The following is a 13,006-nucleotide window of genomic DNA, read 5'->3' as shown; positions in this document are numbered from 1 at the left end:
ATGACTGATTTTTTTAAATTTTCTTTCTTGTTATAGTGGACATCCCAGAAATACATGGGAGAGAGGGCTACGAGGATGAAATTGATGGTAAGTGTTGCTATGGTTTAGAACATAATCATGAAAGTCAAGTTTGGCTATAAAGCCATCAACAAAAATAATGCCCAGGGTATGGGAGGGCCAGAATTCAGAACTATCAGCAAGAAATATGTGACAAGAATCCAGAGAGAAATGAAGAAGCCATCAATTTCTCTGTCAAAGTCAAATTTAGAGAGTTAGAAAGTTTATTGAGTTTCCTCTGCCTAATCTGAAATAGGTCCCCTACATTGGGCAACTTTTGACACTGATGAAATTTAAATCTGAATAAAGTGAAGTGAAGCCAGGTTCCTCTATACATGTCACTGCTTGAACCCGTTGACCTACTTCCAAAAAGGGCTTAGTGGATAACTGTCAGTGTGAACATTCAGGCATGCTAACATTTCTGATTCCATGGCTTTCAGGAACCAAGGTGGGGCTTGTTGCAGGATTTAGGTCTCATCCACACTACCTATCTCATTTTTCATACTTATTCCGAGCTCTGTTTTCCTACTTTAAATACACATATTCCATGAGGCTGAAGCAGGAGTCCTGACTGGAGGGCCACTGAGCAAACACCCAGATGTAATATCTTTCCTCCACTCAGAGGAGCCCAGGTCTCTCTAGGCGTCTGTGAGAGCCAGAGTTGATCTCCAAGAGAGATCACTAAGGTTCGCCTCAAAGAGCAGCTTTAGACCAAGATTGATGCCTCTAAGAAGAGCAGTTTATAGAGCTGCTTTTTTTAACCTGACCTTAATCAAACACTTCAAGTGTAGTTATAGAAACGGAGTGACTAACCCAAACAGCACCTTGTTAACTGAATGCAGACTCCCCCTGCAAAGCCTGGTCTGACGTTCCTTTTATGGGCAAAGCTGCACAACTGGCCTTCACAGAAAGGCTGCGATGGATCAAGCAGCAAAAGCCCTAGATGGGGTAGAAAGAGTAAAATATGAGGACGCAGAAAGCCTGACTTCTAGTCCTAGTTTAACTCTTTGCTAACTCTGGGCACTTGAGTGAGTTACCTAATCACTTAATTTCTCAAAGCCTCAGTTCCTCATCTATTTTTTTCAAATTATAGTATCACCCTGCCTTCTTCGTGGGATTATTAGGAAATCCCACACAATTTGCCAGAGATGTGGTCATGCCTTGATCACACTATAGAAATGTATTAGTTTGCTTCAGTGGCCATGACAAAATACTGCAAACTGGGTGGATTAAACAACAGAAATTTATTTTCTCACCGTTCTAGAAGTCCACAATCCACAGTACCAACAGGGCTGTCTTCTTCTGTGGCCCGTGAGGGAAGGATGTGGACCGAATCTTTTTCCTTGGCTTGTAAATGGCCATCGCCATGTTTCCATGGCATTCTCCCACCTGTATCTGCCTCCAGATTTCCCCTTTTTACAAGGACACTGGTCATCCTAGATTAGGGCCCACCCTAAGGACTTCATATTAACTTGATTACCTCAGTAAAGACCTATCTTCAAAGTAAGGTCACATTGTGAGGTACTAGGGGTCAGAATTCAACGTCTGAATCTGGGATAACACATAGCAGTAAAGGAAAGTTTAGGTCGTGAGGTCTGGTGGATCCAAAAAAAAAAAAAAAATCTACTGCTTGGATGACCAGGAATGCCAAATTGGGAAACTCATCATGTTAAAATAATCTCAGCCTGTTCTTTGATTTAACATGAAGCAGCTGGAAGTAAGGGATAAGGACACAAAGGAAGAAGGGGGTACGGAACAGAGGGCCATTCCAAGAGCTCTAAAGGCACCCTGTGAAAATCTAAGCTCACTTAATGTGACTCGAACGGTTTAAGTATCAGATACTTAGACCGTACTTACTTTGTGCTGGACACCAAGCACTGTGCAAATGTTAATTCATTCAAACCTCTTAACAACCCAGTGAGGTTAGTAGTAGTAGCATTTCACAGATGAATGAACTGAGGCAAAGAGCAACTAAATAACTTGCCCAAGGTTACGCAGCTAGGACAAGATGGGGCTGGGTTTTGAAGCCAAGCGGGGCTTCCCTTGTGGCTCAGCTGGTAAAGGATCCGCCTGCAATGCAAGAGACCTGGGTTTGATCCCTGGGTTGGGAAGATCCCCTGGAGAAGGGAAAGGCTACCCACTCCAGTATTCTTTCCTGGAGAATTCCGTGGACTGTATAGTCCATGGGGTCACAAAGAGTCGGACAGGACTGAGCGACTTTCACTTTCAGTGTAGTTCCAGAGTCGAACAGCTTAGCCTCAGGTTCTGAAAAACCTCTGAATTGGGCTTGGGGGGAGTCTCAGTTATTTCTAAAAGAAGCAGTGTCTGCAGTCTCTCGTGTCCTTTACGTCCTAGATGACTATGAGGTGGACTGGAGCAACTCTTCTTCCCCGACCTCCGGGTCTGGGGCCCCTCTGGCTGACAAAGAGAAGAGCTGGCTTTACACCCTGGACCCCATTCTCATCACCATCATCGCCATGAGCTCGCTGGGCGTCCTCCTCGGGGCCACGTGTGCGGGGCTGCTGCTCTACTGCACCTGCTCCTACTCCGGCCTGAGTTCCCGCAGCTGCACCACGCTGGAGAACTACAACTTCGAGCTCTACGACGGCCTCAAACACAAGGTCAAGATGAACCACCAGAAGTGCTGCTCAGAGGCCTGACAGATTGCACCCAGACCGCACCTGACGTTTCATTCCAGCAAGAGGGGCTAGTGAGAATTACCATGTTTTTTTTCCCTTTGGAAACTGAATGCCATAATCTCGATCCAACCGATCCAGAATACTGACGGTGTGGACAGAACAGACAGGCGAGTCGAGGGAGGCGGGGAAATGCAGTCTTTCAGGGGGCTGGGACCCACCTGAGACCACGTGGCTGAATCATTTGCTGGGACAAGGATGGGCGCTCATCTCTTTGGTGGTCACAGTTCTATTTTGTTTGTGAGTTTGTTACTAGTTCTGTTTTATTTCTTTGGTCTGTGAGCAACTCAAAGAGGCAGAAGAGGATGACTTTTCCAGAATAGAGCAGAGTGGTGATCAGTAGTCTCTGCTTTTTCTTCCTAATCAACACTTGGAAAGCAAAGGGTCTTTTCAGACTCTCCATCTTTAGAGAATAAACTCCCCAAAAAAGCCGTCCAGTTTATCCTACCCTCAGATCGTCTCATGACTTCCGGGATTTCTGTGGTATAGCTTCTGCCAGCCAACTTGACAAGCTGCCGTTTCCAGTCCTAGCATTTCAGTAGGATGTTGTTGCCTTTAACTTTTTTTATCCAGGGGAAAATTGCCATTTTAGGGTCAGCATGAACAGCTCTTTCTTATATGCGATTTAAAACAAACCAGAAAGGAAACTTCACACGTCAAAATCCATAGAAGCGCCTCCATGTTAGAAGCGGACAAGCCTTAACGTGCTTTGTGAATAGGAGCCATTCATTCAGTCCAGACCCAGAACTTGTGGCTGTGAGGCTACTTTGTGGGGCCTCTGGTTTTGCTTTTTCTTCTCCTTCGTCCTTGTTCTCCTAAAGCATACGCACATGCACCACATGCACACACACGTACAAGCATGCACACACACGTATGTACCCATGCATACATGCTCATTATCAGGTCTCTGAGCCCCAGGAAACAGCATTGTTTGACAGTCTCTGAGACGGCGCGGGGGAAATATAAGCTATTAGTATGTTCGTCCATCAGTGAGACATCACTAGTGACAACTGATGGGAAAGGAAGAGAACAGAGGAGAGAGAAAAAGAAGTCCATCGTCTGTGATCACGTGATAGCAAAGACTGAGAGGACTGGAAAAGACATTCTGATGTATCCGTCTCTGTTGGGCTAGTCAACACAGACTTCTCCTTGGGGTGACAGCTGCCACCTCCACCTTTCAGAAGCATCAGTAGCTCTACAGTGCCCGAGAGCTGGTTCTAACCAAAAGTCTGCACACCCTGTGGACCAAAATGCTAATGCTGCTTCAACCCCAGAGAGACCTGTGTTCTTACATACACCCGCACACACACACACACCAATTTATGTATTTTTTTATTAAGTGCCTTGAAAAAATGAAGAAAAAAAACGTATTTTTCCTTCTATGTAGAAATCAGTACCATACAAGTTAAGGCATTCCTCTGTTCCTCTTCCCTCACCCAGTGGCTCCACGCCCAGCTTCCCCCACACCACTGATCCTATGGATGGAGTAAGGCCTGCCACCCGAGTGGTAATCGTAGCCCTAGATGACTCTCAACTGCTCTAGAAGGGGAGGCATCTGGAATCGCATAAAACTGCGTGAAGGAGAAGATTGTCCGCGTCAGGATCCAAATCTTGATGATTTTGTAGTAACGCCTACAGCTTGCCTGTGTGCTGGAAATACATTTGAAACCCAAACAGTATGCCCAGCCTATTGCTAATCAGTGTGAACTGTCAGACCATTTTTTGCTGCTATGGTCACTCACGATGTCATTTGTCTCATACCCAGGTGAAAGGGGAAGGGTGAATGGGACTGGCTGGTTCCTTTCAATGTTAACTTATGGAAATGCTAGTTCAAGTGGTAATGTCACAGTGTTCCGTGTGAAGAGAGGGAGCGTTCATACCGACAGCTATTTATTCCTGTCTCTGTGTGTCTTTGCCAGTCTTTGAGTTCTGTGTGTGTATGTGAATGGTCACGTGGGACTCAGTGGTGTTGTTGTGACTTTGACCTAGGCCCGAGTGTCACTGCTGATCTTGGCACTCGTTGGCACAGTGGTAGTTAGAGGTGAAAAGTGAAGCTGTCAAGCCCAAGGCCTTAGCTTCAGGCCCTCCTGAGCTGAGCGTGTGGCAGAAGCAAGTTCTTAATTAGCCCACTTCCTCTTCGCCTTCCCGTGTAACTCAGTGTTCCGGAAGGTAGCACGTCCAAGGGTTTCCAGAGTTAACCTGCAGAAGAAGAGAGTTGAAAAGTTGACACCGAGGGCCCTGGCCCTCTCAAGTCCCATGGGCCGTTCTACAACTCCCCAAAGACCAGCCTTGTCTCCAACCCGCAGTTCACCTCTCAGTTATGTACAACTCAGCCTACATCCCTCTAATGTCCTATGTCCATATTCACCGTTGGCTGGTTTGAGGCCTTGAGTGGGCCCCGGATGCTAAACAAAAAGCAGGCCAGCCAGAGCTATATGTAGATACCTCACCAGCCCTCGAGGCTGGTCTGTTGTAAGACAGAAAGGCAGCAGGACCCCGATTATAACCTGGCCCGGGGACACCCTGGTGCATTTGTCGTTGCTATCTGCAGGTAGGCTGGCCGACCTGTCTCCTTGACTCCTCCCCCTTGGGAAACCCAGCTCACAGTATTGATCTCCTTTTATGCCTTGTACTGAATAACACATTACCTCCACGCTCTCCCGGACTGGGCGGTCAACAGGACCACAGGGCTGCTTCCTCTCTTAGGTGGGCATGGGGAGTTGACAGGAATGAGGGTCCAAGGAATGAGCATGAATGGCAAGAAAACAAGGGGAAAAGTTAAACTGTCACACAGGAGGTTAACTTTTCCAAGGTTAGCTGTTAAAGGTATTTGACCATCCACTGGCTGAGCCAGATCAAGGGAACTTGAGAGCTTTTACTGTGATTCTTCAATGTAAAAAATAAACAACAATGTCAAGCTGTGTTTATATGATTTGTATAAAACCTTTTTAAGATTACTATTTAAATAAACATTATTCCAGAGATATTTTTCTGCATTTTTTTATTGGAGGCAAAGAGACTTGGGTTCACCTTGGGTGACCAAAAACATCCCAGTTTGCCTGAGACATTCCTGGGTTTTAGCTCTGAAAGTCCTGTGGTCCTGGGAAATCCCTCAATCCCAGCCAAATCGGGATGGTTGGTCACTCTCTTGGGACAATGCTTCTGAGCACCTTTACGTGCCGTTAGTAAGTAGATTGGCTAGATGGCTTTTTATAAAGTGAAAATATGATATGGGAAGGTAATGAGCTATGTGGCCAAGTAGACCATTTCAGCTCATAGACTTGCCTGGTAGATTCCTGAGACTGTGAGCCCTACTAATGTTCCTCCTCCCTGGCCATCACCAGTCCCCTGTGACTTTTGACTCTGCTGTTTCTTGTCTATTGAAACATTTGCTTGTCAATATCTCTGGTGATTTCAAGGTCTATAACAGTGTTTCTCAAAGTGTGGTCCCTGGACCGGAACTATTAGCCTCACTTGCGAAGTTGTCCGATGTGTACAGTTTCAGACTCCACCCTACATCTACTGAATCAAAAAGGAAGGGAGGAAGACCTAGAGATTTACATTTTAACATGCCCTCCAGGGGGTTCATGGGCTTCCCCGGTGGTTCAGTGGTAAAGAATCTGCCTACAATGCAGGAGACTTGAGTTCCATCCCTAGGTCAGGAATATCCCCTGGAGGAGTAAATGGTAACCCACTCCGGTATTCTTGCCTGGAGAATCCCGGGGACAGAGATGCCTGGCAGGCTGTAGTCCACGGGGTCCTAAAGAGTCAGACACAACTAAGCAACTGAGCACATCCATACCCACCAGGGGTTCAGATGCACCTTCGAGTTTAAGAACCTCTGGTCTAGGAGAAAGGAAAAGTAGCCTGGCTTCACAAAATGATCAGAGATCTTTTCACCTGTGGACTTTGACCAGGGAAAGCTAAAGGAGACCCAGTGCTCTCCTAGGCAATGTCCGCTTCCAGGGGAGGAGGAGTGAAAAGCTTTACTGTGAACTTCTCAGCCTACCCCCTCCAGCCCCACATATATGGGAGACTTGAAGGTGTGTACCCGAACTGAATTTGCCCCCATCCTGAGTTCAGTCCACATTTGGTTCAATCGTTTATTCAAGAAATGTTTTTGAGCATGTCCTGATTTTGTAAGCTCTTGGAGCTTACACAGTGAAGTGGATGGAAAGCAAACAGCCAAACACATAAAATAAGGATTGCTTTTGGTAAATTCGGTGAAGGCCATAAACACATAATAGCTCTGATAAAGAATTGCCAGATACTGAAGGTAGAATATTTGTGTCACTTGAGTTCATATTTGTAAAGCACAGCTATTTATCACAGATGTTACAGCATGGACATGCTCAGCTGTGTCTGGCTCTTGTGACCCCATGGTCTATAGGCCACCAGGCTCCTCTGTCTATGAAATTCTCCAGGCAAGAATACTGGAGTGGGTTGCCATTTCCTCCTCCAGGGGATCTTCGCAACCCAGGGATCAAACCCACATCTCCTGTGTCTCCTGCATTTCAGGCAGATTTTTTAACCGCTGAGCCATTGGGGGGAGTCCCAATGTTATAGAATTTTGGTGAACTATATTAAATACAACTTACCTCTTTTATAGTCAATAAATTATCATAATGAACCTAATGAATCTGATATAATACAACATATCTCTTAGAAGCTATTTTTAAAAAGAATTACCAGGGCCTCTCCCTCTAAAAGGTTGATCAGGGAAGCTTCCCTGAGGAGGTGATATTTCAGGTATTTTAGATGATAACCTGAAAAGACGAGGACGACTCAGCTAAGCAAAGTACGTAGGGAAAGGTTTCCCAATTGAAGGAACAGCATATAGAGATCCTGCTATTAGAAAGAGCTTCCTGTGTTCCTAGGCCCACAAGGTAAGGCTGTGAAAGCATGATCAGCAGTGGGGATGGCATGGAGACTGGGAAGCCAGATAAGATTCTTTAGGCAGTGAGGAGTTGCTGTCTTGCATCATTCTTTGGCCTTCCTTAATTTATAGATCGGTTGGATGGCATCACCAACTCAATGGACATGAGTTTGATTGAACAAACTCCAGGAGATGGTGAAGGGCAGGGAAGCCTGCTCCATGGGGTCGCAAAGAGTCAGACATGACAGAGTGACTGAAAAACAACGATTTATAGAGAAGGCAGCCCTCAGATGCACCCATCCCCATTCCTCACCGGCCAGTAAGGTCACCCCAGCCATAGCTCTGCAGCTTCACTTTCAGCCTCTCTTGCGATCTTCATCATATCATGTGTCTCTTGAGATGCCTGCTTCTACCATTTTACTGACCCTAGCAGCAATAACAGAGGTTAAAATGAAAGCAAACTTCTACTTTCCTTTAGTCTAGCTTTTGGGTATTTTTAAAGCCCCAGCCATCTAATACCTCCTGGTCCCTAGCCATCTAGTGTTTACATAAGATCTTTTTTTTTTCCCTTATCTGCATCCTTCTGGAAATGTTTATAGAATCCTCAGGGGAGGCAGTGAAATGAAGTTGGAACAGGCCCATCCTTAAGGGGAACAGGATCCATCTGGATGCCCGAGGTTCCTTTGCCCCTGCAACGTTGGTGGTGGTGATGGGGGTGGGGGAGGGGGTGCTCAAAGAAGACATGGAAAGATGAGTCTATTCCAGTTCTCACAGGCTTCAGCATCCGGTCGCAGACCGAACTCAACAGAACTCCTAGGGAAGTGTTTCCCCTGGGGGTGGGGTGTAAGATGAGAGGGCTGCTGATCAGAACAGGAAATGTTACCTGTGCTGGTCCTCTTCGCTTCCTTCCCTTCTCCCATGAGCTTCCCAGTAACCTTAACTGCCTGTTCCCATCAACAAAAGGGAAGGGTCCGATGAAGCCCAAGGACTGTGGCAGAGGTTCGGCTGGCTGGTCCCTGGATTCCCACCTCCCAGAAGCCTGTTGCTCACCCCCGAGGCCAGTCCTCTTGTCCCTGGCTCTCCCGGGTGACCCTGTGAGGAGTTCCTGGTGGAAGGACACACCTTCCCTGTTCTCCCTGAAGGCGGGCCGGGGACCTCCGAGGGAGCCTTGGGTCAAGTTGTTTCTAAAGCTTCTCCAGAAAAGGACACCTGGGTCCTCTCTCTTCCCGGCCAGAAAACCCCATAGGACAATCGTGGGTGCTGGAAGCGGGTGTCACAGCCGGCTTCCAAGGGCTGCAGGAGAAAGAGACCGTTGGCCGTAGGCGAGTGGTCCCTCATCCCTCCTTCTGTCTGATGCCACCAGGTAGGCAGAGCCCCTCTCTTTGCAGAGAAGCCACCTGAGCCAGCTTGGCCCACACACACAGAAGCACCCAGAACAGCCCTCCACCAGCAGAGAGGTAAAGCTTGGGAGTGGGGCAGGTGGTTTAGGGGCACTCTGTTCTGGGTCCCTCAGCAGGCCGGGGCAACTGTGGTCAGGAGTGGGCCCCCACTCTACCCTAATTCAAAGAAACCTCCCTTGGAAAGCCAGGAGGCTCTGTTTGCGAAGAGCCGGCTACAGCCTCCACAGCTGCCCAGGCTCTCAGAGCCATCCAGGGCCAGGTTACTGCGGAGCACAAGTCTGCTAATAAATCTCCATCCCGAAGCCTTTGACTGCCTCCGCTGGGAATTGAGGTGCAGCCTCTCGGAGCACCCGCTGGCAGCCCTGCCGCATCGCCAAGCCTTGACTCCAGGGCCCTGGCAGGCGGCCTTTCTGGATCGACCTTTTTTCTTCACCTTTTTTCCCTCCTCCACCCCCTCATCTCACCTCTCCTTGAGCATTCACATTTCTATTTCCAGCCAACTGTGTTTAATTCCTGTGACCGTTCAAAGAAAACTTTAGCGGGTTTTGCAGTCTACCAGTGCCCCTCACCCCTTGAACTTGAACATGCTGAGGAGGTAAGGAGCACTGGTCCCAGAGTTCAGCGCCCTGGGTCCTCAGTTCTGCCTCTAGCTCTGTGAGCTTGGGAAAGTCAGGCATATCTCATGTTTTCCAGGTATAAGCTGAACATTTGGGTTAAATGAATTTTGAGCCCCGAACTCTGACCTCTTGGCTGATGGAGTAGCTCTGTTCGGTTGTCTGACTCTGTGATGTTCAAAGCAGTGAGCACATAGCTTTGCAGATGCCCCCCTCCCTGCCCCCTGCAGAGAGGCCAGGAGCACATCTTCGGGCTTGATTCTGTTGTGGAGCTGGCCCAAATCCAAATTCCCTCGCAGCAGAATTGCTCTTCTTCTCAGAGCCCTTCACTAATAGCTATTTACACAGAAATTGACATGCTTACTTATCTATGTCCCACTAACTCTTATGGGAAGCATGCATGCATACATACATTCATGTAATCAACATGTATTATTAATAGATTAAATGCCCACTATGTGTCTTGCTAGGGCTTTGAGGGTGGCATTAGTGGTAAAGAATCTGCCTGCCACCGCAGGACACTCAATTTGATCCCTGGGTTGGGAATATTCCCTGGCGGAGGAGATGGCAACCCACTCCAGTATTCTTGCCTGGAGAATCCCATGGACAGAGGAGACTGATGGGCTACAGTCCATGGGGTCACAAAGAATCAGACACAACTGAACATCTAAGTATATGTGCCTTGCTAGGTGCCAGGAGACAATGACATACATGATGGACATGGTCCTTGCCTCCAGGGAGCTTACAATCAAGAGAGAGCCATAGGTAAATCAAATAACCACACAAATCTGTCAATGACAATCAAGGTGGGAGCTATAAAGTTTAAAGAGCTGTGAGTATGTGAGAGGCTTTAGGAAGCTTTCCCAGAGCATCATGACCGATGGGAGCTGAAATCAGATAAGTGAGAAAGGCAGAAGGGAGAGCTTGTCAGACAGAAGGGCCTGCAGGTGCAAAGACTCAGAAGCAGAAGGGAATCTGGCTTGGAGCAAAAGCGAGGAGTAAGGAGAAGCATCTCATTCCCCTTTGTATCAGGACTCCCAACTCATACCTGATTCTTACTGTATAAGATCAAAAAATGCTTGCCAAATGAATGAATGAGTGAATGACTTGTATAAACTCCCCTTTCTAACAGGCATCAGGCTGCCTGTTTGTACAGACTAAAAGATAGATGTTTTAGTTCTTCCTTATTGCTACTGTGCCTCACTATAGTGGAAAATGTGGAAGCAAGTTTCCTAGAGTCTATACTGAGAGATCATGCCCACAAGTTCCAGTATGGAGATGGGCACGACTTGTTTACATGTGACAGTTTAGGTTAAATACATGCCAATTAAAAGTACTCTTAGGAAAGTTGGAGGATCACCAGATTTAACAAATAAAAATATCCATGAGCCACTGTGGAAAACAGTACAGCAGTTCCTCAAAACGTTAAATACAGATTTACCATGTGATCCAGCAATTTCACATCCAGGTACATAGATAGACTCAAAAGAATTGAAAGCAGGGAATCAGACAGATACTTGCCCACCAACGTTCATAGCAGCATTGTTCACAGTAGCATAAAGGTGAAAACCATTCAAATGTCCATCAACAGATGAACAGAAAGTGTAGTGTGTGCATGCAATGGAATATTATTTAGCCTTAAAACGGAATGACATTCTGATGCATGCTACAACATAGATGAACTTTGAAAAGATGAACTAAGCCAGACACAAAAGGAACACTAACATGAGAAGCCAAGAACAGTGGCTTCCTCCCACTGCTCAAGAGTAGCAGCCTGCCCTCCATGATACCAGCCCTATAGATTTCAGACTTGCCCCAGCAGCTCCCATGATTGCATAAACCAATTACTTGTGTAATAAATCACCTATTATTAGGTTGGTGCAGTTTTGGACTGTGAATTTTAAATTATTATAACTAGGCTCAAACATATCTTTGTTAATCAAAAGAAGAAACATTACAATCAATACATTTTTTGCCAATGAGAAATAAGTTTGTTTATTCCTGTAGCATAAAAATCCGTACTTCAAGATTCGACGCACTCTTAGAAAGCATTTTCTGCACTCTTCTGGTTGTGGAAACGTTTTCTCTGCCAAAAGCTATGGCAAAAAATGCTTGAAGAAGTGGTCGTCAAAAAAAAAAAAGTGGTCGTCAGTTGGCAAGAGGTCAGGTGAATGTGGCAGATGAGGCAAAACTTTGCAGCCCAATTCGTTCAACTTTTGAAGCACTGGTCGTGCGACATATGGTCAGGTGTTGTGGTGGGGAAGAATTGGGCCCTTTCTGTTGACCAATCCTGACTGCTGGCATTGCAGTTTTTGGTGCATCTCATTGATTTCCTGAGCATGCTTCTCAGATGTAATGGTTTTGCCGGGATTCAGAAAGCTGTGGTGGATCAGATGGGCAGCAGACCACCAGTGACCACGCCCTTTTTGGTGCAAGTTTGGCTTTGGGAAATGCTTTGGAGTGTCTTCTCAGTCCAGCCACTGAGCTGGTCATTGCCAGTTGTCATAAAATCCACGTTTAGTCGCATGTCACAATCTGATCGAGAAATGGTTTGTTGTTGAAGCATAGAATAAGAGAAGATGATGCTTCAAAATGATAATTTTTTAAAATTTTCAGTCAGCTCACAAGGCACCCACTTATCAAACTATTTTACCTTTCCAATTTTCTTCAGTTGCTAAGCCACCATAGAATGGTTGACACTGAGTTCTTCGGAAACCTCTCACGAGGTTGTAAGAGGATCAGCTTCAATGATGCTCTCAGTTGGTCATTATCAACTTTCAAAGGCTCCACAATGCTCCTCATCTTCAAGGCTCTCATCTCCTTGGCAAAACCTCTTGAACCACCAATGCACTGTCCATTCATTAGCAGCTCCTGGGGCAAATGCCTTGTTGATGTTGCAAGTTGTCTCTGCTGCTTTACAACCCATTTTGAACTCAAACAAGAAAATCACTCGAATTTGCTTTTTGTCTAACATCATTTCCATAGTCTAAAATAAATGTAAAATAAATAGTAAATAATGTCATTAGCAAAAAAAAATAAAGTGAGAAATGTGCATTAAAATGATGTATAACATCATCACATTTACTTAAGAATGCATTCCGGTATCAAACTGAAATTTCAATAATGCAAAAGTTGCAATTACTTTTGCACCAACCTAATACATTAAAAAGTGAGATACTAAAAAAAAAAGAGTGAGATACTAAGAATTGGCAAATTCAAAGAGAAAGTACCTTAGAGGTTACCAATGGCTGCTGGGGGGAGTGTTACAGTTTAATGGGTACAGAATTTGGCACGTTGAATAAGATTTGGAAATGCATAGTGCTCATGGTTGCATAGCATTGTAAATGTACCTCATTTCACTGA

General features: G+C 46.0%; 1 protein-coding gene across 2 annotated transcripts in view; it reads left to right on the top strand.

Moving 5' to 3' along the window:
• NRP2 (neuropilin 2) overlaps nt 1-5,739 on the top strand; it is a 120,050-nt gene extending 114,311 nt beyond the window's left edge. For both annotated transcript variants that reach the window (XM_043910296.1, XM_043910297.1), the window contains exons 16-17: nt 37-87; nt 2,413-5,739. In XM_043910296.1, the coding sequence (XP_043766231.1) occupies nt 37-87; nt 2,413-2,717 (356 nt within the window). In that variant the 3' untranslated portion in view covers nt 2,718-5,739. The remainder of the gene's footprint in view (nt 1-36; nt 88-2,412) is intronic.
• The last annotated feature ends 7,267 nt before the right edge of the window (nt 5,740-13,006 follow it).

Source organism: Cervus elaphus, chromosome 8 (assembly GCF_910594005.1).
Source record: "Cervus elaphus chromosome 8, mCerEla1.1, whole genome shotgun sequence".
Taxonomy (NCBI): Eukaryota; Metazoa; Chordata; class Mammalia; order Artiodactyla; family Cervidae; genus Cervus; species Cervus elaphus.
The sequence above is the reverse complement of the archived record's forward strand: the minus strand, read 5'-3'. Positions and strand labels throughout refer to the sequence as shown.